Below are 27,953 nucleotides of genomic sequence, written 5' to 3'. Positions count from 1 at the left end.
AATAAATTATGTTTGATTCCCAGAACTTCGTCAGCAGGCGAGAACAGTGCCGGGGTGTGGAGGAGGCGTGTCATTGGTGCATTTCTAAGACTGCCAGCCGTGGTGAGTCACAGCTCTGAGAAATGTCCTAGTTTTGAAGGATTTGGGCTTCTGAAATCACATGACTTGTTAGAGCCCAGAGTGAACCCTGTGGGTGGTCTGTGCTTGGCTCAGGGTGGCCCCAGGGTAGACCTGGGAGGGGATAGTGTCCTGACCTCTGTTGATGCCCCTACTTCTACTCCTTATTTAAGAACCTTTAGCTTTTCGTAGTGCACAGGATGTATTTTCAACATAATCTGTGTTTGGAAAATGTTTGAGTGAATGGAGTCACTGATACAACCAACATGTAATGGCAGCGGAGCTAGGGGACGTGCAGGGAGATGTGAGTGGATTTGGATTGGGGTGGCTTCCCGCACCCCCATCCTACCCTGTCTCCTTGCCAAATTGGACTTTCCCCACCATCTCCTGGTGGGGCCCTTCTGTCCAGAGGGGTTGGGCCACATTACAGAAGGCCCAGGCTATATCATAACATTTGGAATATCCTTAAAACAAATCCCAGCCCTTGGGGCTCCTTGGGGTGAAAGCATTTACCTCCTACTGAGACATGTGGTCTGTCTTTTATACAGATGATGTGTGAATAAAGGGAATCTCGTGGGACGTCTTTTTTTTTTTAACCTTAATTTCTTTCTTTTTTTAACCTTAATTTCTTTTTTTTTTTAACATCTTTATTGGAGTATAATTGCTTTACAATGGTGTGTTAGTTTGTTAGTTTCTGCTTTACAACAAAATGAATCAGTTATATATATACATATGTTCCCATATCTCTTCCCTCTTGCGTCTCCCTCCCTCCCACCCTCCCTATCCCACCCCTCCAGGCGGTCACAAAGCACCGAGCTGATCTCCCTCGTGGGAAGTCTTAAGCAACTTATCTTAGAGCAGTAATATTTGGAAACAGCAGGCAGAGGGTAGAGTGGGCTAAGGTATAGGGTCAGGAGACAAGGGGGTGATGGATGGGTGCCTGGTGACTATGGTATTGACATGCTGATACCCATGTATGATCACCAACTCCCCACCTCCCTCTCCTCTCAGGACAGCTCGTTCACTGCTGCATCCCCAGCACCTCCAATGGTGCCCAGCACGTAGTAGGAGTGTAGTAACTGTCCACCGAATGACTAGATGGGTGAATGAATGAACCACCAGCTCCCAATACAAGCGCCTCCTCTGGCTAATGTACCCAACCCCCATCTCATCCTCCTCAGACACAGCCTGACACTTTACTCCCTGCAATGGCTCTAGGTCGCACAGCCCCCTGCATCTCTGGAGCCTACCTACTATATGCGGGCCAGAGTGGGGGCAATGGTCCTGGACCCATTCCTGCAGAAGAGAAGGTGAGCTTCAAATCACTTGAAAGACCCTTTGTGAGTGGACCCCTGTTCACCTCTGTGTCATCTCCTCTTCTTTCCCTTCTCACCCTGGAAAATGCAGCCAGACAAAAACACCAGGTTCCCCTTTTCCCCTGGGCCTTCCAAACTGCATTATTGGTTGGAAGGGAGAAAAAAATAGTAATTATGCAGTGGAAAAATTGGGGAAAACTCTGACGGGTTCAAAATTAACATCACCACCGAGGGACGGATGGCCATCACCTGTGCAGAAGTCTGGCTGAGAAGGCACAACCTTAATCCAAACACAAGGGAACAGGGGCAAACCCGAAGTGGAGACTGCTGTCTTAGCCCTTTTGGGCTGCTGTAACAATTTGCCATAGACTGGTGGCGTATAAACAGCAAAGGTTTATTCCTCACCGTTCTAGAAGCTGGACGTCCAAGGTCAGGGTGCCAGCAAAGCTGGGTTCTGGTGAGAGCGTCTTCCAGGTTGCAGACTGCTGACTCTCCCTGTGTCTTCACGTGATGGAGAGCAGAGAGGAAGCAGGGTCTCTCTTGTCTCTGATAGGGGCACTGATCCCATTCGTGGGGCCTCCACCCTCACGACCTCGTCTAATCCTAATTACCTCGCAAATGTCCTGCCTCCTAAAATACCATCACATTTGGCTAAGGTTTCATCATGAATTTAGAGAGGACACAAACATTCAGTCCATAGCAAACATATTCTTCAAAAATGTCAACATGATAGAAAACAAATAGAGTCTGTGGAAATGTTCTAGGTTCAAGAGGACCAAGGAGATTCGACAACAAAAGGCAATACCCGACCTCAGATTGGATCCAACCCAATTGGAATATGGACAGTAGATTAAAGTATTCTCTCAATGTGAACTTAAGGAAGTTTGCCAACTGTACTAAGGTTATAAGAGAATGTCCCTGTCCTTAGGAAATACACACTGGGATGATTTCCAACTAAAAAGTTTAAAAACTTAATACAGGAAGCATATAGACAAGAGGAACTGAGTGGCAGGTATCTGAATGTTTGAGAATTTTCACAATTAACAATTCTTTTAGAATTTAGACTGGAAAAAAGCTTCCCTGGTCTTATCCTGAATTTCTTACAATGCTGCCCTAGATGCGTCTACACCACAGCGTTTTCCTTTCCAGTGACTTTTACATTTTCTTCTATATGGTTTTCTACATTTCCTGTAAAGTACTACATACTTATGTAATGACAAAGCAAAGTTCTATTTTAAGAACAATCTTCAGATGTTCCCTTTAGGTGGATTGGCAGCTGGTCCCTATCCACATGTGAAGTTAGCTAAGTGGTGGAGGGGAGGGGAGGGGAGGGTCTTGAGGCCTGAAGGAGTGACCCTTCCATCTGTCTGTCCATCGAGGGAGCAGGGCAGTCTCTGTCACGGCCTCAGACCCCACCCAGCCACCAGGAAAGCTCTCCTGGGCCACGGCCCAGCCCTGACCGTCAGCCTCCCCGTCTCACACGTTCCTTCCATCAAGTTCATTCTGCTGTAGTACGGCTGCTTCCCTGCACCCTGAGGCTGGCCTGGAGGATCGATTTAATAACTGGGAAGCAATGAAACCTTGATGAATGCACGTGCGGTGTGTGCAGCCAGCCTCTGGCCATCACGGGATGACACAATTAAATGCGACTGGTACGCTGAACCCAGGTCAGGGCACCTATCGGCGTCCTGGGAAGCCCTCTTAGCACCACTTGGAGATGGCAGCTCAGTGAAGGCAGGCACAGGGGAACACTGGGGGAGAGGCCTTCCACCCTGAGACTGGACCAGAGGCCCGTGACCCTGGGTGTTTCAGCCCCCAGGGAGGTGGACAGAGGCTCATGAAAGTCCACATACTGAGTGTCGAGAGGCAGTTTATGCTACAATTCTGACTGTGAGAAATAGCGCGTTATTTTATTTTATTTTTAAAAATTAATTCATTAATTTTATTTATTTATTTTTGGCTGTGTTGGGTCTTCGTTGCTGCGCGCAGGCTTTCTCTAGTTGCAGCGAGCGGGGGCTACGCTTCATTGCTGTGCACGGGCTTCTCATTGCAGTGGCTTCTCTTGTTGGGGAGCACGGGCTCTAGGCGTGCGGGCTTCAGTAGTTGTGGCTTACAGGCTCAGTAGTTGTGGCGCATGGGCTTCGTTGCTCCGTGGCATGTGGGATCTTCCCAGACCAGGGCTTGAACCCGTGTCCCCTGCATTGGCAGGCGGATTCTTAAGCACTGCGCCACCAGGGAAGACCACCCCCCCTCCCGATTTTTTAATGTGCTTTTAAAACTTGAAAACTTCTCCTTTTGTAGGTAAAATTAAACTGACTTCACGTTCCTACTTGCCAGCAAAAAAAATCAGTCTTGGGCATTGCGGTCACAGAATTCAGGATGTGGGGCAGGGGGATCATGTCCACCTCTTTGGCGGGTTGGGGCAGGGGAGGCTCCTGCTCTCCGGGCAAAGCCATCATAGGCCTATACAGACTCTTTGTGCAGCTTCTGAAAGGTTCCCTCCTGGTAGCGGTAGCCTCAAGGACACACAACTTAGGAAGTTGTCTTCCAAGAAAAGGGCATCGCTTCCTCCAGGCAAGAGGGATTTCCACCTTCACTCATCCCTTAGCCTCACCCCACCCCATCTTTCCTGCACAGACCGCGTAGCAGTGCGCTCTGTCCCTACCATGGGGCCAGCACCTGCGCCAAGCTTGGGATGTTGGGGTCTTTCCAAGCCGGGGGGCCTGGTGGCCCCTCCCTAGGTGCTCCTTGTAGCAGTTCCCTCTGGACGCTGCGAGGAAGAGGGCCACCACCCGCAGAGCCTTCCAAGAACTTCACTCGTCAGCCTACGAGGTCTCCCCACCCGTGCACACCGCTCCGCCCCATTGCTCCTCCCCTTTGGGCACTTTCCTCCATCCCTTTCCCTTGGGACAATCCCAGGGAATTGCCCTCAGTGGGCTCCAAGACGCAAAATTTGGCATCTCTTGTCGGGGATCAGAAAAAAGATTCTAACACCTGTCAGCATGATTCTTGTTACTATATCATCCTATTACACGGATGGTGGAGAGTCTTAAGCCCTTGGCAAGTCACGTGGGCAATGGAGGTGGTTTTAGAAAATCCTGGAGCTAGGGGCTCCCAGATTCCAGTAGGTTCTCCCAGCACGTTAAATGCAGTGAGTTCTGAACCAAACACGTCCTTTCCCCAAAGCTCCTCCTCTTTCCATTTCTCCCATTTCTGTCAATGCCACCACCATTATTGTCACCCAAGCTCAGCACTTGCGCCATTTTCTACTCCTTTCTTTCCTTTATTACTGCATCTAACTGGTACTCGAGAGCCTGCCCCCCCTACACCTCGTGATCGCCCTCCAGGATAAACGATGGGTCAGCCTTCTCACTGGTCTCAGCTGTCATCTCCATTCCATTGGCCTCATTGTTTCCAGTGGTTTGACTTTGATTATGTCACTTCCCAGCTCCAAATCCTACAACTCCCTTGATCTTCCTAATAAAATCCAAATGCCCTGATGTAGATTGGAAATGCCCTCTGTTCTCAATACCTTGTTCCAGTCTTATTTCCCACTTACCTGTTATGGATGACCTATGCTCAGCTAAACGGGAGGATTTGTCACTCCCCCAAACCCACCCTGATCTTTTCTTCTTGAATCTTTTCCTTTAGGATCTTCCCTTTGACTGAAAAGCCACTCCACCTGTCCAAACCCTACCCATTCATCAACGCCCAGTGCCAGTATCACCTCCTCCTGGAAGGTGGAGGCTTGATTTCCTTGGGACTCCTCCGTCTCCTGGGCTTCCTGACCGCTTCACGCACCTCTCGTGACCCCTCTCACACACTGATCTGTATTGGCCCCTGGGTGCACATCTCATCTCCCTTATGGGGTTGTGAGGTCTGTGTTGCCGAGTTAGTGGGGGGCTGAGGAACAGGCCAGGTGAGAGGGTGATGCGGGTGCTGATGCAGGGCTGGAGAAGAGGGAAGGATGCAAAAAGTGAGGCAGAGACAAAATCACTGGATGTACCAGGAGAGGGCAGAAGTGGCCCAGGTGACTGAGGCTTTGGTGCCTCTATAGACGCAGGGAAATGGAGAGGGCAGTTTGGAAAGAGGACTTTAGTTTGAGTTTATCCTCCTGGACCCTTTGCCAATTGCCTCCTGGGTATTTGGTCGCTGAGTGGAGCCCCCAAAAGGTGGTGTTGCAGAGAAAAGCTGCTGGGTCCTGGTCTCAGTTTCCCCATTAAACTATTTAAGCAAGAGAGCAGGGGTTACACTTGCTATTCAAAAGAACCAGGTTCTGGAGATCCTGGAGAGCAGTCTAAGCTAGAAGCCACCCACTTCTACCAAAATTGCTCCCTTTAAAAATGCTTTGGATACTTCTGGTCATGTATTTGGACTGATAGCTAGGTGCTACTATGTCTTTAACAAATGACGGTGAGAGCAGCAGCGTTAAACCCACTGCAGGATGTGAGCGGGAGCCCTGAGCTGGTTAATCCTGACACCGCCCCGGGAGGCTGTCCTTTCAGGGCGTCTTTTTTCACAGCCTTCATTGTCAGGAATCAGTTCTTCTGTGTTCTTGGCATAAAGAATGGTTCAGCTCCAACCTCTCGATCCTAATATCCTTCTCCCACCGTTGCTCTAATTCCGAATTATTTTCTCCTTTGGGACCCTTGGTTGACCTGGCAGTTTCACTCAGTTCTTTTGAATGGACTTGATAGAAACTCATTTCATCAGAAACCAGGATGTGGCCCTCTGAGCCACATTGGAATCGAAGGCAGGGAGGTATTTATTAGAGGTGGTCATTGCTATCAAACCCCCGTCCTGGCCTGAGCAAGGCCAGCAGGACACACAGCTGCTGTCTCAGAGGGCTGTCCTCATCCAGACTGCGTACCAGCTCTCCTGGGATGCGGGGGGATACGGGGGCGGGAGCAGGGGTTCCAGTCCCTGGCTGTGGCTTGAGGGGTCCTCATTAGGATTGAGTGGTAAAGAGGTCCCCGTGTGAGTAATGCTGGTTACTTCCCTTCCAGTGAAATCCCACAGCCCCGCGTGGCCCCAACACCTCGCACTTCGCTGAGCAAACAGACACTAAGGAGGGCCTGGCTTAGAATCTCCAGCACTGCTTATAAAAAGGGTGGCGTGTGGAACGCCTACTTCAAAGTCACTGGTGGAGTTGCTTGGAAACACAGATTCCTAGGTCGTGTTGGCAGAGATTCTGACTTCTTAGGTCCGGAGTAGCCCAAGGGAATCTCAGAATTACATCTGCAAGGGTGAGAGCGGAAGTGAGCCTGAGACCCTGACGGTGGTGACGCAGAGAGTCTGGTGCTGATGAAGCCTGGGCTGCAGATGGGCTCAGGGAGTGATGTCAGGTTTAGAGGCATCCCATCACTGCTCATTCGAAGTCCGTGGGACCCCCCAGGTCTCCCTCGCTTGTTGTTTCTTCAGTTCTCTATTTGATCCCGGGGAAGGGCTGGGGGAGGTAGTGTCTGAGATAAAAGAGAAGCCACACCCCTTCCATCATGAAGGGAGAATAACGATGATGATAATAAGGGCCAACATTTACACAGTGTTTATCGTGTAGCAGACCTCGTGTTTAGTGCCTTACGTGGCTTCTGACGTTTGATCATTTTAACAAGTCTCTTAGGAAAGTCCTATGATTATGCTCATGTCTTAAATGAGGACACTGACACCTCAGGGCTGAAGAGCCCAGCCATCCACACTGTAGGGCAGGGGGTGGGATGTGAGCCCGGGCCATCTGGCTCTAGGTGGCGAGTGGTCCTACTCTCCTCTGGGTGGTCCTTAGGAATGTTCTGGCCCCAGCCGTCTCTCTCAGCCTTGCTCCGAGGTAGGAAGCTTGCGTGACAGGGGCCTCTGTGTCACTGAACACCTGGATTACACGTGTGGCCAGGTGGCACCATCTGTCACAAGCTCCCAGAGCAGTGAAGGGTTTTCCGGGATGCTGATCACTTTATCACTGTGATAACAAGCTCGAGCCCAGAAACAGAGATGGGGTTTCTCAGCTTCCTGCTTGTCTGTCACGTATCAGCAGGACATTTTTTCCTCGATCCCCATTGTAAACTGGGAATTAAAACAGAGGTGGCTATATTAATTGACACTCTCCCTTTAATCAGCCACATTGCCGGCAGTGCTGTGTTCCCCATGATCAACAGATCACCCCGCTGCGGAACTTGCCAGGACCAGTTGCAGAATGAAAAGGCAGAAAACCTTGTTCAAAAAGCAGGAAAAAAGCCCTGTGCAAGGTACTGAAAGAGAAAGCTTTTTCCTTTCTTCCATAGTCTCTTTTGATCTGTCATAGTATTTTTCGTTGGCCTTTTAATGACATTTTAAGTAAAGAAAAAAGAAAACTTGTTAATTAACAATCTAAAATTATTAGCATAAAGTTTACCATTCACCTTAATATTATATAATGACATTTTTTTGCGGGGGGGGTCAGCCATGGAGCTTGTGTGATCTTAGCTCCCGGACCAGGGATTGAACCCAGGGCCCCAGGAGCGACAGCACCAAGTCCTAACCACTGGACCACCAGGGAATTCCCTATAACGACAGTTTTAAATGCAACTATAAGAGCATTTAACCCAGATGTAGAATCACCAAAAATCACACGATTTGTGTTTCGTAGCTCTTACATGCATGTGTATTTGGCTTTTACCAGAACAGTGGCAATAATACACAAAAGTAATGCAGCTCTTTTCATTTCACTTCTTGATACACGTGCTTTCTACCAACACCCTTTACCTTCTGCTTACTGATGAGTAAGGAAGGGCTGAACAGAAACAGATCTAGGGATTGCCCTATCTTTCCCTTCCTTCTGTGTCATCACTTTGGGGTGAGTGGTTGGCTGATTCAGGGAATTCTCCTGTATAAGAAAGGATGTGATAGGGCTTCTTGGTCATTTGTGTTACTTAGAACACCACTGCCTTCTGTCTGCGTTTGAAGCAAGTTCTGGTTCAAATGAAAAAGGTGGCCTCTCAGGGTTGTCGGTGCCCCTGCTCACTCAGTTGAAGACGTGACACACTTACTTTATATTCATTTTGAGTCTTACTGAACGTCCACACCCGTGGGCCCAGCAGAACTGGAGAACACAGCCAGGACAGGCAGCCACACTCACCACATGTATCTGCTCACACCTGTGCTCCATTGTCCCATCAGACTTCACTTACAAAGTACAGATTCAAAGAAAAATTCATTGAGAAATTCAAGACCGCAACAGAAGAGCAGTAAACCAAGTGCAAGGTCCTCCTCAGCACAGAACCCCATGTGACTGCCCAGGTCGTGTACCCAGGAAGCCGGCTCTGATGATCAGTAAATATTATAGCTAATTCAGAGGAGGGTGGTTTGAGGGGAGGAGTGAAAACTGGGGCAAATCAGTCTGCATGCCTGCCCTTTTTTTGGGCATTTCCTGGAAGTAAAGGTCAAGATTGGCATGAAGGGCAACTTAAGGGGGCTTCTTGAAGAAGAGGGATGACCCCTGCCATGTCCATCTCTGCTTGGAGAATTAGTGTCAGAGCTTGGATTTAGTGGTGTGGCTGTGAGGTTCCTAGCTGCAGACACTTGCAGCCTCCAGAGGTGACTGAGACTCACAAATAGATCTGAGATGTTTGACAATCTGAAACTGGAATGGACCTAGTAGATTAAATTAATTAAAGTGGGTTTAGGACTTCCCTGGTGGTGCAGTGGTTAAGAAGCCTCCTGCCAATGCAGGGGACATGGGTTCTATCCCTGGTCTGGGAAGATCCCGCATGCCGCAGAGCAGCTAAGCCCATGCGCCACAACTGCTGAGCCCGTGTGCTACAACTACTGAGCCTGTGCTCTAGAGCCCGCGAGCCACAACTACTGAGCCCATGTGCCACAACCACTGAAGCCCTTGTGTGCTCTAGGGCCCGTGCTCCGCAGCAAGAGAAGCCACAGCAATGAGAAGCCTGCACACCACAGCGAAGAGTATCCCCCGCTCGCCGCAACTAGAGAAAGCCCACGTGCAGCAACAAAGACCCAATGCACCCAAAAATAAATTAAAAAAATAAAAATAGGGGCTTCCCTGGTGGCCCAGTGGTTAAGAATCGGCCTGCCAGTTCAGGAGACACGGGTTCAAGCTCTGGTCCGGGAAGATCCCACATGCCGCGGAGCAACTAAGCCCGTGCACCACAACTACTGAACCTGCACTCTAGAGCCCGTGAGCCACAACTACTGAGCCCATGTGCCACAACTACTGAAGCCCACACGCCTAGACCCCGTGCTCCCAACAAGAGAAGCCACCACAGTGAGAAGCCCATGCACCACAAGGAAGAGTAGCTGCCACTCGCCACAACCAGAGAAAAGCCCACATGCAGCAACGAAGACCCAGTACAGCCAAAAATAAAATAAAATTAAAATTAACTTAAAAAAAAAATAAAGTGGGTTCAGTGTAAGTAATAGAAAACCCAACTCAAAGTGGCACAGATAACAAAGGGATTTATTGGTTCATGTCAATGGAACGTCCAGGAGTAGTTCAGCTTCATGAGTGGTGTGATTCAGTGGGTGACGGATGCCACTGAGGTCCTAGTTACTTTTTGCCTCTCCACTTTGCCTTCCACGTGTCAGTCTCATCCTCAGGCTGGTTTCCCTTCTCGGTGTCAAGATGGTGGCCAGCAGCCCCCAGAGCACCTTGCTTTCTCACCAGTGTCCAGGGAGGGAGAGAAGCCTTGTTCTTGGAAGTTCTATCAGAAGAGTGAGAAAGCTTTTTTACCTTTCTCTCAGTCAACCTCCCCTTGAGTATCCTTGGCCCAGAACGAGCCAAGAGCCCATCCACCAACCAGAAACATATCCAGTGAGTGCAACTCTGCCAGTAACTTAGGGCTAAGCCTCATGTCCTTCTCAAAAGCCCAGGGGGAGTCAGCTTGTACCAGAGCACATGAACTGCATAGGAGAGTGGGGAGCTGGGGAGGTGGGGAGACCAGAACAAAATGGGGTGATTACCTGGAGAGGACGGACTGGAAGCTCAGGAGGCTACCATGCCATCTACCTCAGAGACCCTCTCTCTGCTCTCAGGGCTGGCGCCTGACCTAGCAGAAAACATAAATGTGTGATGCTGTCTAAACTTTAAACGTGGGAACAGGAGTGCCGTCCTACCCAAGAGACATTCAAATTCATAATTTAAAAAATTGCTGACCAAGTAAAACCTATATCTGCAGGCCATTTAACAGACAAGGAAACCAAGAACCAACAAGGGGAAGTAATTGCCTAAAATCATAATGGTTGCTGTATAGTGAGCTTGTGTGTGCATCTGCTAACGCACGTTACAGAAGAGAATGATGAGGCTTCAGGGAGGCCAACTAATTCTAATTCGCTCAAAGCCACACAGCTAATGAGTGACGGAGGTGGGATTTGGACACAGATCTGTCTAACTTGCGTGACTCTGTCCTTTCCCAGTGCCAGAGGGTGAATTGGTTGCATGAATAGGAAGAAAAACCCCAAGCCAGTTCAGAGCTCTGTTCCACTGTGTATCAGTAAGAAGTTGTAGGAGACCGTCTAATATATACTATGGGATATATAATCCATAAATAAATGGAAGGGAAAAAGACTTTGTGAAGCAGATTCCTTAAGTGATAAAGCAAGTTGTCAGTGAACCTTATGCACGGTAGGGAAGAGCCATCTGCAGTGGGTACAGGCTCCCAGGAAGCACAGGGTAGATGCCGCCTGGCTCCGTGAACGCCGGTGGCTTCTGGCATCCTGGCACTGGCAGAGCAGCAGCTTATGAACTCCTTTTCTAGAAGCTGTCAGTCTTTGGAGAGGTCGTGCAGGAAATCTGGGCCTTTGAATTGGCAGCCTGATCAGAGGAGACATTCAGCTGTCTCAGAGATGCAAGTCCTGGCGTGCACGCCCTGCCTCTCCTGCGGAAGCCCCAGGCAAGCGGTGACCTCCTCCCCCGTCTGCTGCCTTGAGAGAAGGGCAGATTTCACGGAAGGTGTAAGTAAAGTGCAGCGGAAAGGAAATGAGAGTCTCTGTTCTGACCCGGCTCTCGCTCCTTCCCTTACAGCCTGCTTCCTGTTTCTGCTCTGCACTTCCATGGCTCTCCCGCTGTCCATGGCCTTCCCGGGCGAGCTGGCCTCTGAGCTGCTGGATGCCCCAGGCCAGCCATGTCCGGCCAGGACGATGGTACTCCATCATTAAACATAAAGTGTGCGATGGGACTTCCCTGGCGGTCCTCTGGTTAGGACTCGGCGCGTTCACTGCGGTGGCCCTGGTTCAGTCCCTGATCGGGGAACTCAGATCCCGCGAGCCTTGGGGTGTGGCCAAAAAAAGACACAAACAAAAGCAAAATGTGCACTAGGAAGAGCTGGCCAGGCTGATGATTTGCAGACACACGTGAGTCACACAAAAGTACTTGCTGAATGTTTTAAAAAGACGGAGTTCTGGGACCTGCCCTGGGGAATACTGCTGCAGTATGTCTGCGGTGAGGACACATCTGCTTTTAAAACTCTGTCCCTAGATGATTGTGGTACCTCTTGCCCAGTTTGGGAGCCCCTGGGCGAGAGTTTTCCCAAGGACCCTTCCCAGTTCCTATGCTCCCACGTGGATCAATATGAAAAACGAATGTCAGGCTATGGTCATTGTCGGCGCTCTGTACATTCTTTTGCTGAATGAATGAGTAAATATTTCCATTAGTCACATATATTAAATGATCTCAATTATCCAGAAGTATGAAGTTTGAGGAAAGGTTGAGGAGGTGGGAAACTCCTTGAGTAGCCAAAAATCGTTTTCACGTCAGTGAAATTAAACTCACAGCCTTGAATGTTGCTGATGGGAGCCTCCAAGCTCTGCACGTGGAATCTAGCTACGCCTGTTTACAGAGAGGTCTAGCAAGCATGGTGCTCTAGGCTCCGAGTTCATAGCATATTGGAGCAGAAATTAAAAGGGCATCGGAAGGAAAAAAAAAGGACATAGGAATTGTTGCAAACAAAAAGCACCAGGTATTCAAATAGCTTAATGGGGATGGTGTTTCCTTTTGAGGTGATGAAAATGTTTTGGAACTAGATACAGGTGATCGTTACACATCATTGTGAATACGTTAAATGCCACTGAATTGTTCCCTTTAAAATGGTTCTTCGTTTTTTTTTTTACATCTTTATTGGAGTATAATTGCTTTACAATGTTGTGTTAGTTTCTGCTGTACAATAAAGTGAGTCAGCTATATGTATACATAAATCCCCATATCCCCTCCCTCTTGAGCCACCCTCCCACCCTCCCTATCTCACCCACCTAGGTCATCACAACGCATCTAGCTGATCTCCCTGTGCTATGCAGCAGCTTCCCACTAGCTAGCTATTTTACATTTGGTAGTGTATATATGTCAGTGGTACTCTCTCACTTCGTCCCAGCTTCCCCTTCCCCCTCTGTGTTCTCAAGTCCGTTCTCTATGTCTGCGTCTTTATTCCTGATCTGCCGCTAGGTTCATCATTACCTAAAATGGTTCATCTTGTGTTATGTGAATTTCACCTCGATTTTTTAAAAAATCGACAATACTAAACCCAAAAATGAATATAAAAACAGTACTCTTAGGTTTGTAACAAGTGAAAGCTGACAGCTTGATAGGAAATAAAAGAACAAAATAAAATTCTCAAGTTTGCACAGAATTCGTATAGCCAAGTAGTCTGGGGCGATCTGGTGTCAGGGCAAACAATCCAGCCGGTTCAGCAGGCCCTGAAGCTGTCATCATTATAGGGCAATTTGAAAGTGAACATTTATTATACGGCTCTGCTTTATCAAGAAGAGTTACAAGGTGTCAGGTATACTCTGCTTAAGAGTTCCCCGTAAGAAAATGTCCTATGCAAAAATTTATTGGTAAAAGATAGATTTTTTTTTATTGAGTAAAAAGTAAGCTTTTGGAACCTGTGATTCAGTTATCTGAATAATGAACTTAACCGAAACAATTCACTCGCTAACATGGCTGCATAAATGAGGCAAGATCCCACAAGGCCAATTCCCATAGCGGTATATTAAAATCGCTACATCCGCTGCCTGCAGTGGGTATCAAGGAATTACCGCTAAATTGTTAATAGAGTGTCCATATACGGTGATGAACAAGTTTTGGAAATAAATAGTGGTGATGGTTGCACATGTTTGTGAATGTAATTCGTGCTACTGAATTGTACACTTAACATGGTTAAAATGGCAAAAATTTTTGTTATATATACTTTATCACAATAAACATATTTAAAAATAATTTTTAAACTTCCATAATATTCCCCCCCCCCCAAATCACTACATCTGGCAGTTTTACCAACTGTATTGGGGAGAATTCTAAAGCCTGAAGAGGGTAATTGTGGTACTGCAGGTCAGTCAGAAAGAAAATCTAGAGGTCCCAGGCAGTGCACAAAGCACACCAGGGAAAGATGCTTTTATTACATTTATTAGGGTCCTTTTGAGCCATCTGTGTGCTGATTGGCTCTGCTGCGATCAGCAGCTGTTTTTATTCATTAGCAATGAGCAGGTGTGTAAGTCATTACTCATGTTCATTTCACAGCTGGACTTTGAATGGAAAAGCAGCTCCTACCCAACAACTCTGGCATCAAGTACTGATATTTAAAGGTCTTTGAGCGAAAAGGTTTTCTTGAGGCTTGGAAAGTACTTCCATCTAATAATGGCTTCAGCGAACATCAGAGATCTCTATAGAGGCAGGCCTCTGTAGGCTGATGATTGGATCAATGTGTGTATTTGATTTTACTCTGATTTCACCCTGAATTTGTAGGTCTCTCTATACCTAGAAATGTTTATTCATTTCAATGGAATACGGTATAGTCATAGAAAAATGCTTTACTTCCTCTGTTTAAGTACCAAGGCCTTCGTGGGAAATAAAATGTCAACTCAAAGCTAAAACTTTCAATGCCATTTAATCAGAAATTTTTTTTTTTTTTTTTACCACGGCTGTTTTGCTTTTTCATTTTGGAAAAATCGTTTAATCCAAGAATCATACTTCCACTCATTTCATAGGGATTGTCACATGGACCAACCAAATGTAAGAAAGCCAAGTTTCAGGACTTCCCTGGTGGCGCAGTGGTTAAGAATCCACCTGCCAATGCAGGAGACACAGGTTCGAGCCCTGGTCCGGGAAGATCCCACATGCCGCGGAGCAACTAACCCCGTGCGCCACAACTACTGAGCCTGTGCTCTAGAGCCCACGAGCCATAACTACTGAGCCCACGTGCTACAACTGCTGAAGCCCACGCGCCTAGACCCTGTGCTCCACAACAAGAGAAGCCACCGCAATGAGAAGCCCGTGCACCGCAACGAAGACCCAACACAGCCAAAAAAAAAAAAAAAGTGCATGATATATGGTTTTAAATAAAACATTGAAGTGCCATTTTAAGTACTTTATTGACATTATATCACACAGTACTTTACAGGTGGCCTAACTTATGAAAATTAAACATGTAAATATTTTATTCTCCAAAATATGGATAAAAAGTCAGAGTGCTTTTTTGTTTAACATCTTTATTGGAGTATAATTGCTTTACAATGTCGTGTTAGTTTCTGCTGTATAACAAAGTGAACCAGCTATACGTATACATATATCCCCATATCCCCTCCCTCTTGCGTCTCCCTCCCACCCTCCCTATCCCACCCCTCTAGGTGGACACAAAGCACCGAGCTGATCTCCCTGTGCTATGCGGCTGCTTCCCACTAGCTATCTGTTTTACATTCGGTAGTGTATATATGTCAGTGCTACTCTCTCACTTCCTCCCAGCTTACCCTTCCACCTCCCTATGTCCTCAAGTCCATTCTCCACGTCTGCGTCTTTATTCCAATCCTGCCCCTAGGTTCTTCAGAACCATTTTTTCTTTTTTAGATTCCATATATATGTGTTAGCATATGGTATTTGTTTTTCTCTTTCTGATTTACTTCACTCTGTATGACAGACTCTAGGTCCATCCACCTCACTACAAATAACTCAATTTCATTTCTTTTTATGGCTGAGTAATACTCGATTGTACATAGGTGCCACATCTTCTTTATCCATTCATGTCAGTGGACACTTGGGTTGCTTCCATGTCCTGGCTCTTATAAATAGTGCTGCAATGAACATTGTGGTACATGACTCTTTTTGAATTATGGTTTTCTCAGGGTATATGCCCAGTAGTGGGATTGCTGGGTCGTATGGTAGTTCTACTTTTAGTTTTTTAAGGAGACTCCATACTGTTCTCCATAGTGGCTGTTTCAATTTACATCCCCACCAACAGTGCAAGAGGGTTCCCTTTTCTCCACACCCTCTCCAGCATTTATTGTTTGTAGATTTTTTGATAATGGCCATCCTGACTGGTGTGAGGTGATACCTCACTGTAGTTTTGATTTGCATTTCTCTAATGATTAATGATGTTGAGCATCCTTTCATGTGTTTGTTGGCAGTCTGTATATCTTCTTTGGAGAAATGTCTATTTAGGTCTTCTGCCCATTTTTGGATTGGGTTGTTTTTTTGTTATTGAGCTGCATGAGCTGCTTGTATATTTTGGAGATTAATCCTTTGTCAGTTGCTTTGCTTGCAAATATTTTCTCCCATTCTGAGGGTCGTCTTTTTGTCTTGTTTATGGTCTCCTTTGCTGTGCAAAAGCCTTTAAGTTTCATTCGGTCCCATTTGTTTATTTTTGTTTTTATTTCCATTTCTCTAGGAGGTGGGTAAAAAAGGATCTTGCTGTGATTTATGTAATAGAATGTTCAGCCTATGTTTTCCTCTAAGAGTTTTATAGTGTCTGGCCTTACATTTACGTCTTTCATCCATTTTGAGTTTTTTTTTTTTTTTTTGCTGTATGCGGGCCTCTCACTGTTGTGGCCTCTCCCGTTGCGGAGCACAGGCTCCGAACGCGCAGGCTCAGCGGCCATGGCTCACGGGCCCAGCCGCTCCACGGCATGTGGGCTCTTCCCAGACCGGGGCACGAACCCACGTCCCCTGCATCAGCAGGTGGACTCTCAACCACTGTGCCACCAGGGAAGCCCCTTCTCTAAATGTTAGATAGATTTTGCCTGTGAAGCCATTTGGTCCTGGGCTTTTGTTTTTTGGAAGGTTTTTAATCACAGTTTCAATTTCAGTGCTTGTGATTGGTCTGTTTATACTTTCTATTTCTTCCTGGTTTAGTCTTGGAAGGTTGTGCTTTTCTAAGAATTTGTTCATTTCTTCCAGGTTGTCCATTTTATTGGCATATTGTTGCTTGTAGTAATCTGTCATGATCCTTTGTGTTTCTGCAGTGTCAGTTGTTACTTCTCCTTTTTCATTTCTAATTCTGTTGATGTGAGTCTTCTCCCTTTCTTTTTGATGAGTCTAGCTAATGGTTTATCAATTTTGTTTATCTTCTCAAAGAACCAGCTTTTAGTTTTATTGATCTTTGCTATTGTTTCCTTCATTTCTTTTTCATTTATTTCTGATCTGATCTTTATGATTTCTTTCCTTCTGCTAGCTTTGGGGTTTTTTGTTGTTGTTCTTCTTCTTTCTGTAAATGCTTTAGGTGTGAGGTTAGGTTGTTTATTTGAGATTTTTCTTGTTTCTTGAGGTAAGATTGTATTGCTATAAACTTCCCTCTTAGAACTGCTTTTGCTGCATTCCATAGGTTTTGGATTGTCATGTTTTCATTGTCATTTGTTTCTAGGTATTTTTTGATTTCCTTTTAGATTTCTTCAGTGATCTCTTGGTTATTCAGTAGCATATTGTTTAGCCTTCATGTGTTTGTATTTTTTACAGGTTTTTTTCCTGTAATTGATATCTAGTCTCATAACATTGTGGTTGGAAAAGGTACTTGATACAATTTCAGTTTTCTTAAATTTACCAAGGCTTGATTTGTGACCCAAGATATGGTCTATTCTGGAGAATGTTCCATGAGCAGTTGAGAAGAAAATGTATTCTGTTGTTTTTGGATGGCATGTCCATAAATATCAATTAAATCCATCTTGTTTAATGTGTCATTTAAAGCTTGTGTTTCCTTATTTATTTTCATTTTGGATGATCTGTCCATTGGTGAAAGTGGGATGTTAAAGTCCCCTACTATGATTGTGTTACTGTCAATTTCCCCTTTTATGGCTGTTAGCATTTGCCTTATGTATTGAGGTACTCCGTTTGCCTTATGTATTGGGTGCATAAATATTTACAATTGTTATCTTTTTATTGGATTGATCCCTTGATCATTATGTAGTGTCCTTCTTTGTCTCTTGTAATAGTCTTTATTTTAAAGTCTATTTCGTCTGATATGAGACTTGCTACTCTGGCTTTCTTTTGATTTCCATTTGCAAGGAATATATTTTTCCATCCCCTCACTTTCAGTCTGTATGTGTCCTTAGGTCTGAAGTGGGTCTCTTGTAGACAGCATATATATGGGTCCTGTTTTTGTATCCACTCAGCCAGTCTATATCTTTTGGTTGGAGCATTTAATCCATTTACATTTAAGGTAATTATTGATATGTATGTTCCTGTTACCATTTTCTTAATTGTTTTGGATTTGTTTTTGTAGGATTTTTCCTTCTCTGTGTTTCCTGCCTAGAGAAGTTCCTTTAGCATTTGTTGTAAAGGTGGTTTGGTGGTGCTGAATTCTCTTAACTTTTGCTTGTCTGTAAAGGTTTTAATTTCTCCGTTGAATCTGAATGAGGTCCTTGCTGGGTAGAGTAATCTTGGTGGTAGGTTTTTCCCTTTCATCACTTTAAATATGTCCTGCCACTCTCTTCTGGCTTGTGGAGTTTCTGCTGAAAGATCAGTTGTTAACCTTATGGGGAGTCCCTTGTATGTTATTTGTTGCTTTTCCCTTGCTGCTTTTAATGTTTTTTCTTTGTATTTAATTTTTGATAGTTTGATTAATATGTCTTGACATGTTTCTCCTTGGATTTATCCTGTATGGGACTCTTTGTGCTTCCTGGACTTGATTGACTATTTCCTTTCCCATGTTAGGGAAGTGTTCAACAATAATCTCTTCAAATATTTTCTCAGACACTTTCTTTTTCTCTTCTTCTTCTGGGACCGCTATAATTTGAATGTTGGTGCATTTAATGTTGTCCCAGAGGTCTCTGAGACTGTCCTCAGTTCTTTGCATTCTTTTTTCTTTATTCTGCTCTGCAGTAGTTATTTCCACTATTTTATCTTCCAGGTCACTTATCCGTTGTTCTGCCTCAGTTATTCTGCTATTGATTCCTTCTAGAGAATTTTTAATTTCATTTACTGAGCTGTTCATCATTATTTGTTTGTTCTTTAGTTCTTCTAGGTCCTTGTTAAACGTTTCTTGTATTTTCTCCATTCTATTTCCAAGATTTTGGATCATCTTTACTCTCATTACTCTGAATTCTTTTTCAGGTAGACTGCCTATTTCCTCTTCATTTGTTTGGTCTGGTGGGTTTTTACCTTGCTCCTTCATTTGTTGTGTTTCTCTGTCTTCTCATTTTGTTTAACTTACTGTGTTTGGGGGTCTCCTTTTCACAGGCTGCAGGTTCGTAGTTCCCGTTGTTTTTGGTGTCTGCCCCCAGTGGCTAAGGTTGGTTCAGTGGCTTCTGTAGGCCTCCTGGTGGAGGGGACTGGTGCCTGTGTTCTGGTGGGTTGGGCTGGATCTTGTCTTTCTGGTGGGCAGGGCTATGTCTGGTGGTGTGTTTTGGGGTGTCTGTGACCTTATTATGATTTTAGGCAGCCTTTCTGCTAATGGGTGGGGTTGTGTTCCTGTCTTGCTAGTTGTTTGGCATGGGGTGGTTGGGTGGAGCTGGGTCTTAGCGTTGAGATGGAGATCTCTGGGAGAGCTCTTGCTGATTGATATTACATGGAGCTGGGAGGTCTCTGGTAGTCCAATATCCTGAACTTGGCTCTCCCACCTCAGAGGCTCAGGCCTGACAGCCAGACCAGAGTACTGAGACCCTGTCAGCCACATGGCTCAGAAGAAAAGGGAGAAAAAAAAAAAAAGAAAAAAATTATTAAAATTTTAAAAATTAAAAAATAATTATAATTTTTTAAAAAGAGAGCAACCATACCATTAAACAAATCCACCAATGATAACAAGCACTAAGAACTATACTAAGATAAACATAAAAATCAGAAACAAATCAGTCACAGATAGCAAACCCCAAGTCTACAGTTGCTCCCAAAGTCCACCTCTTCAATTTGGGACGATTCGTTGTCTATTCAGATATTCCACAGATGCAGGGTACATCGAGTTGACTGTGGAGATTTCATCCGCTGCTCCTGAGGCTGCTGGGAGAGATTTCCCTTTCTCTTCTTTGTTCGCACAGCTCCTGGGGTTCAGCTTTTGTTTTGGCCCCGCCTCTGCATGTAGGTCGCTGGGTGTCTGTTCTCGCCCAGACAGTACGGGGTTAAAAGAGCAGCTGATTCAGGGGCTCTGGCTCACTCAGGCCTGGGGGAGGGAGGGGTACAGATGCGGGGCGAGCCTGCGGCAACAGAGGCCAGCATGACATTGCAACAGCCTGAGGCGCACTGTGTGTTCTTCTGGGGAAATTGTCCCTAGATCACGGGACCCTGGCAGTGGCGGGCTGCACAGGGTCACAGGGTGGGTGTGGATGGTGACCTGTGCTTGTGCAGGATTGGTGGTGGCTGCAGCCGCAGCATTAGCGTTTCATGCCCGTCTCTGGGGTCCAAGCTGATAGCCGTGGCTCGCACCCATCTCCGGAGCTTGGTTAGGTGGTGCTCTGCGTTCTGTGGGCAGACAGAGGAGGAATCCCCTCTCCTCGTGCACCCCAAAACAATGGTCTCTTGCGTCTTCGGCAGCCCCAGACATTTTCCCGGACTCCCTCCCAGCTAGCTGTGGCGCACTAGTCCCCTTCAGGCTGTGTTCATGCAGCCAACCCCAGTCCCCTCCCTGGAATCTGACCTCTGAAGCCCGAGCCTCAGCTCCCAGCCCCCGCCCACCCCAGCGGGTGAGCAGACAATCCTCTTGGGCTGGTGAGTGCCGGTCGGCAGCGATCCTCTGTGTGGGAATCTCTCCGCTTTGCCTTCCGCACCCCAGTTGCTGTGCTCTCCTCCATGGCTCTGAAGCTTCCCCCCCACCACCCCTGTCTCCGGCTGCGAAGGGGCCTCCTAGTGTGTGGAAACCTTTCCTCCTTCACAGCTCCCTCCCACTGGTGCAGGTCCCGTCCCTATTCTTTTGTCTCTGTTTTTTCTTTTTTCTTTTGCCCTACCCAGGTACGTGGGGAGCTTCTTGCCTTTTGGGAAGTCTGAGGTCTTCTGCCAGCGTTCAGTAGGTGTGCAGTAGGAGTTGTTCTACATGTAGATGTATTTCTGATGTATTTGTGGGGAGGAAGGTGATCTCCACGTCTTACTCCTCCACCATCTTGAAGGTCCCCCTAAACAGAAGAGTTTAATTCTACAGTGAGAATCCCCTTTCTTGGGTTCTGCTGACAAACGTATTGGTCAGGGTGACTTAACTATGCTGCAGGAACAAATCAATCCTGGAATCTCAGTGTCCTAATACTACAAAGGTTTATTTCTTTAAAAGTTTTTTAAATTTAATATTTATTTTACATTGAGTATAATATTTTTATTTTATAGTTGATTTACAATGTTATGTTAGTTTCAGGTGTACAGCAAAGTGATTCAGTTATACATACACATATATCCACTCTTTTTCATATTCTTTTTCCCTATAGGTTATTACAAAATACTGAGTAGAGTTCCCTGTGCTATACAGTAGGTCATTGTTGGTTACAGAGGTTTATTTCTTGCTCATGCAAATTCCAACGTGGATCAGGACCCTCTCCAGGGCTCCCCAAGGCTCCCCCAAGTGACTTGATGATGTAAAACTCTAAGCTGCTTCAGTCTTGAGCACTAACCATCTCAGCCCATGGTTTCCACATGGTCGAAGCAGGGGAAGAAAACGAAGGATCATGTGTCAGTTTTTAAATGCTTTGGCCCCAAAAATCCTCATAGCCTGTTGGCTAGCACAAGTCCCACAGTCCTGGGTACCCACAAGGGGGCTGGGAAATGTGAGGGGCACGTACTGAACAGTTAATGTCTCTGCACAGCCAAGACATGTGTTAGGACCCATCCGAAGACTGGTCGTTGGAGCCAGACTGGTCACTGAGGGAAATGGGAATTGCTTTCTTATATTTTAAATAATACATCATATCATCATTGGTTAAATAGGCCAAGAGACAAAGCCCTGAGAAAAGTAGAGAGAAAGCATTGCTATGGTGAGAAAAATCACCATAAGAAAGGGTGTGGGTTTGGTAGTTTTCCAATACGGTGACTAAGGATTTGTCAGTAAACACGTATCCCAGCTTGGGGTTGGGTGAGTGAATTGGTCAATGATGATCATATGTTGCCTGCAACAAATATAGCACAGGATTCTGCACACGGAGGAAGTGTCCTCTTTTGGCAAATCCCCGCCCTGTGGGCCCTGGAAGCAGGGTAAATGGGAGCCTTATATTACACAGTGGATGCATTTTGGGGACGTGACCCATAAATTGGATCTTGTTTTAAGCAAGTGCCTAGATAGGGACTTCCCTGGTGGTGCAGCGGTTAAGACTCCGTGCTTCCACTGCAGGGGGCACGGGTTCAATCCCTGGTTGGGGAACTAACCATATGCTGCACGGTGTGGCCAAAAAAAAAAAAAAGCCTGGATATTTAAAGGGATTCTTTGGATCCTTTGGTAAAATGAATCATTGATTGGAAACACGGGTTGTTGTTCACTGTTTTCATAAAAGCAAGGCATACCTGTAGCCAGCTAATATCCAGAGTGGTGCAGTGACCTTTGCCCCCAGCTCTGATGTCCAGTGGACTGCCGTTCTGTCCGGTAAGCATGCTGAAGATTGGGTGGCTCGGGAGACTGAGCAGGTTCCCTGAGCAGGGGTCGAGCTTCAGTTTGTGTCATTAACGTTTTGGCTTTTGTAGACATTTACTTCATTTTCCTAACCGGCATTGTGTTCTTGAAAGCATTTCACTCAATCTTCTGTTCTGTCCCCTTTGCAGGAGTGACGTTTTTGGAGGACTGTCCCGTACACCCCCTCATCCCTCTATACTTGCTACTGGTTGAGATCATCAGGGCCTTAAAGGTAATGTCTATTTATCAGTTGTTTGTAGTTCTTGTTGAAATTTAACTCAAGGCACTGTGGAATGCATCCTTTAATTGTTTGCTAACAGAACAGCTTCCCCTAAGCGCAGGGTTGTTGAAACGACAGGGCCAGGTGGATCCTGATACCTGCCGCAGAGACTTGGATTTTTCCAAATGAGGAATTTTCACCCAGAACTTCCCTCCTGCTGCCCCGAGTTCAATGTGCTAAGTTGTGGCTTTGGTCTGACTACAATTGATGCAGAGAAGTTACCGACTGCCGATTACTTATACCATTGAATTCAGCCATAATCGTGGCCTTTCTCTGTGCTTCTTTTTAAAAAAGTTTCCTGTATAGGGCAGTAGAGTTTGCATCTGGTTAAAATGGGTTCGATTTTAGCAGTTCTTATTTCTGTTTTTAACCATAGCTCTTAGTTCTCAAATGACTAGCATGGAATTTGTTAGCTGCAATCATCAATCACACGTTAAACTCCGATGTTTGGGGGCGACGTCTGTGACTCACAAGCTTATATCAGTCTAGGGAGCTGATTTGCTCATGGGTTGTATTGACATATGTTGAAACAGGAAGAGTGTTGGAAAAAAGAATATCAAAGGTCCTGCATAGTCTGCGGTTAGGTTTTCAAAATTCCAAGCCCAAAGAAATGTCACACCTTCCAAAAGTACCTTAGGTCTACCTCCATTTATTAGTGACCCTTCCCAGCCATCCAAGCCCACCTCAAAGCTTTCTATATCAAAAGCTAGAAAACACGAGTGTCCGTTTTTCCAAAATGGTTTCATAAGAATGAAGCAATAACACACACACACACACACGCACACGCACACACACACACACACACACACACACACACAAACAGAATCGAGTGCCATATATAAAATTTCATTTGGACCCATTGTCTGATTTCTTTGTCAGCTTCCTTCTGGTGCTGGGGGCCTTCAAAAGAGGCTGCCCAGTGGCACTGGTCATGATATTGATCTGAGACGTCAAAGGAATGTCTTCAAGATGGCTGTTCTCATATGCAGTCGGTAGCCACCAGCTCTATTCTGTCTTGGGAAACATGTCTGATTTGGAGCAAGCATTTGGAGCCTTTAGTGTCTGAGATCACCTCACTGTCAAATACCCTCCTCTTTTGGCAGCGGTCTGGTGGGCAATGTTCTGGAATGTATAAATACAGGATCCTTTCTCTTAACATCCTGATGGGATCTACCTGCGTCTCTGTTTAGCTCCAAGGAAACTCAACGGCTCTTAGATCAACAGGGCTGCCTATGTGGCCCCAGAGTGTTAGAAGAAAGCTCTGATGGATTGAGTGCCATAGCGGTGCTCAAAACAAGGGCAGAGTTTTCAGCAGTAATTACCTCTGCCCCACCCTCTCTCGCTGGACTACCTCATGATCAGGTAGAGCAAGGTAGAACTTACCTTTAGAGATACTACCGTCCATGGAGTCCGTTCCTCTTAATAACAGCAAGCTTTTCCTTTATGAAAGCCAGCCCTTTATGAAAGCCAGCCCAGAACCCAAAGGTAATTTATTTTAATGAACAAACCAGGGCCCTAATAAGCAGCATTGATTTTTTTCCTGGCAATCTAGAACTGTTTGAAGCCAAATTAAATTTTTGTGCTTATCACAGCGAGGCAATACACAGTGAGTCCACAACCATGAGAGCAATAGCAAACAGGCTTATAGAATCCCCAGACAGAGAGGTTTACTAGTGAGGCCAGTGCTTTCTATTTAACCCCCGCGGAACACTGCAGCATCTCTGAGATGCATCAGACGGCACCACCGTATTGCATTGTATTGAAGAGAAGTGGGTGGACGTTTCCGAGGGTCACCTAAGAACTGACGATCATGACCATTAGAAGATCCTGAAATGAATTTAGTAGGTTGTGATCACTTTAAAAAAATAGAATAGGGCTTCCCTGGTGGCGCAGTGGTTGAGAGTCTGCCTGCCGATGGAGGGGACACGGGTTTGCGCCCCGGTCTGGGAAGATCCCACATGCCGCGGAGCGGCTGGGCCCGTGAGCCATGGCCGCTGAGCCTGCGTGTCCAGAGCCTGTGCTCCGCAACGGGAGAGGCCACAACAGTGAGAGGCCCGCGTACCGTGAAAACAAACAAACAAACAAAAAATAGAATAGAAAATATTAGTGCCTGATAAGTATCGTGTGATATACATGCACACGTGTGTGTATGGTAAGGTGACCATGTAATTTATCATCCCAACTGGGACACTGTTGAGAGTACAGGGGGGCTTTAATAACAGTCACGCCAGGAAAACAGCATAACTGGCACCTCTCTGAGCCAGCCAGGGCATACGCTTACCCGATTACTAGGCTGTGACGTAAAGTGTGTTTGTTACTGAGCACCGTGTTGAAAAAAAGTTTCAAAACCACTGACTTAGTGGCCGTTTGTCTACCTAACACTCCACTTCATCTTCCAGGACCCCACTTCTTAGTAATAATCGCTACCACCCCATGAGCACTTGCTATGTGCCAGGTGCCGTGCTAAGGGCCTGGCCCCCATTTTGAACGTATTCAGTTCTCACAATGCCCCTTTGAGGCAGGTCCTTGTATCAGAAAGGATTTTTTGAATATAAGGAACAAAAAATCAGCTCTGGCTAACCTGAGAGGTAATTTGTTAAAAAAGCTCGCAACTTCAAAGGTTGGTGAAAGGAAGGAACCAGGTGGCTCCAGGAAGCGTGGGCTGTGAGACCCGGGCAGTTGCTCTGGGCCAGCAGTGAAGTGAAATGAACCCCAGAGAGTTCCTCTCTCCTGGCATCAGGTGCCCACAAACCAGTCCTGGGAAGGTGGCTAGGTCCCTGGACCTTGGGTGCCAGGCTGACCCTGGTGTGGAGAAGGCGCCTCCAGGGAGGACAGGCCCTGGGATTTCCCCCTCCAGATGCACGTGACAGTGGGGGCCAGCCCCCAGGGAATGGGACCCTACTAGGAAGGGAAATGGTGCTGAGTAACTGAACCCCGAGCTGCGCTGTCAGCTCCAGCTTACAGATGGGGGAACTGAAGCGGAAAGGTTGCTTCTCTTGGGTTTCCGCAGGGTAAATGGCTGAGCTCCTGTGCAGCCCACGCCTGCCCGAGCTCATAGTCCTTCTCTTCGGCTGCCCTGCTCCTCCCAACTGGTTTTCTCCTGTTTCCCAAACCCACCACCCTTCATCTTTGCCATGCCACTCACATTCCCACCTCTCCCTGCTCACAGGGGCTCAGAATATACCCCCTCTTCCAGGAAGCCCTCCCTGGATGCATCAGCTCTATGTGAGTGGCTCTCTGGACCCCTTTAAGCCCTCACTTCCTTTTTCTTATGTTCTGCCTCCCAACCAGGCTACAAATCTTATTCCTAGAAAGCCTGGGAAACTGGACCATTTGGGAGCACTTTCCCAGTTTAGGAAAAAACCCCTGTGCAGGGAGATCAGCTCTGTGCTTTGTGACCACCTAGAGGGGTGGGATAGGGAGGGTGGGAGGGAGGGAGACGCAAGAGGGAAGAGATATGGGAACATATGTATAACTGATTCACTTTGTTATAAAGCAGAAACTAACACACCATTGTAAAGCAATTATACTCCAATAAACATGTTAAAAAAACCCAACAAACAAACAAACAAACAAACAAAACCCTGTGACTTAATAGCTTTGATTTAAGCACCTGGGTAGTATGGTGTAGGTGGTGGTCAGAGGTGTGGACCGACATCCATCTCATCCTTTTACTCACTGTGGACCTGGGTGAAGTGACTTAACTTCTCTGAGCCTTAGTTTTCTCATCCACAAACCAGGGATAATAATATACAGCCCCTAGGTTAGCATAAGCATTAAATGAGATCATACAGGCCAAATGCTGGCCTAATCACTTCACTTAGGTTTCGTTATCTTTCATAAGTGATAACTTTTCAGTGTAGAAAATAAGAGAATACAGATAAGCACAAAGAAGATTTCTAACCCAGTAAAGAGAGATACTGGAATCCTTCCTGGAGGAGGTGATACCTGTCTGGATGTTTATGAAAGAGTCAGGCTGGGGAGCAGAGGGGTCCCAGGATAGCATGAGCACACAGTCCGGGCATGGAGATGAGAAGCAGCCCCATACTGTTGGAACTTCAAGCACTTCTCTGATGGGCCACACCCCACACATGTGCTGGGCTGGGTGTACAGCAGTGTACCAAGAATAGCTGGACCCTGCCCTTCCGTTCTAGTAGGGGAGAACTACTGGAAGTACACCCAGCATGGTCGCTGTTGATTGGTTATATCGGGTGAGGAGCTGAGAGCATCCCTGGTTTCTAGCTTGGACATGTCACCAAATGAATACGGAAGACTGAGTTATGTTTTTAACATACTGAGCCTGAGGCCTGAGGCTATTCAGTGGAACTTCTCCTGAGTCTGAGAGACACAGGAGGGCTTGGTGGGAAGGGCACCTGCCAGCTTTGGCTGAAGACACACCTGGTGTTATGCTCTGGCGCTTCCACTTTTGACCCACGTGACCTTGGCCAACTCGTTCACCCAACTGGTCCTCAATTCCTTTGTTTCTAAAGTGAGGAAAGTGGTGTGCATTCCATAGGGTTGTTTTACATAGAACAATACGCCTAAAAATACTTCGTGTCTGTATTAGTCAGCTCAGGCTGCCTTAACAAGATCCCACAGACGGGGCAGCTTAAACAACTACCATTTAGTTGGGATCGGGGAGGAGGGCACTTCCAGATGATGACCAGATCCAGGGGGTGGTCACTGGAGGGAGGCAGAGCAGGTCACTGGAGCCAGGGGGTGCCAAGGAACTGACCTCAAGGCTAAGGAAGCAAACCAGAGCAACAGGGAGACTCTGGGCGCAGAGATGAACCTCAGTCAACGAATCCCGTGTCCAAAGCAATTCACACACCTATAGAATGCCACCAAGGACGCTAAGGATTGATGCCTTCATTCTCGCCAGTTCTCATTCTTCCAAATGAAATTTCACTCCTTGGCAGCATTTCCAACTCCAGTGTGTGCACTTTTCCTAATGAATCTTTCTCTGTTTCTCTCCTACCTTCTGTCCCCTCTCCTCCCCCTCCTTTGTTGCTCTGCCCTCCAATCCCTGGCTCCCTACCACGACCCAGATGTCTCTCCTACTGTACAACCCCACCAGGATGAGGCGGCTTCTGTCCAAGGCCGTGGTGATTGATGATGACGACGACGATGTATATCCCTAGAGGCAGAACGCACACAAATATTACATCCACCTTCTCAGCCTCTTCCCCTTCCTCTGGTTCTTTCTGGGAAATTACTGGGTCTTTTCTGTTTACCTGCCAGATTTTATTCCACCTTTCCAGCAGCCTCAGGATTACTGTGACAAAACCCTGTACATCTTTGCAGTAGGTGTCCTCGTGCTGGGCTTACTTGTGCTGGGCAGCAGCTGTGTCCACGTGTGGTCCAGGTGGAGGCCTGCTGCTGAGGAAGACTGAGAACCAGTCCCTCCAGCACATGCACGCACACATGCATACATGCACAAGTATGCACAGGCACACACACACATATACACGTGCACAGATACAG

The 27,953-nt window shown here is 46.5% G+C and overlaps 1 protein-coding gene across 1 annotated transcript; it reads left to right on the top strand.

Moving 5' to 3' along the window:
* Nucleotides 1-8: 8 nt before the first annotated feature.
* Nucleotides 9-27,862, top strand: TMEM272 (transmembrane protein 272; the record flags this gene model as incomplete). The annotated part of the gene is given in 4 exon segments (XM_082675634.1): nucleotides 9-102; nucleotides 22,339-22,421; nucleotides 27,518-27,607; nucleotides 27,611-27,862. Coding segments are annotated over 4 exon segments (519 nt in total).
* Nucleotides 27,863-27,953: the final 91 nt, after the last annotated feature.

This window comes from Grampus griseus (genome assembly GCF_964374135.1).
Source record: "Grampus griseus genome assembly, chromosome: 18".
NCBI lineage: Eukaryota > Metazoa > Chordata > Mammalia > Artiodactyla > Delphinidae > Grampus > Grampus griseus.
Note: the sequence above shows the minus strand (reverse complement) of the source record. Positions and strands in the feature narration are given on the sequence as shown.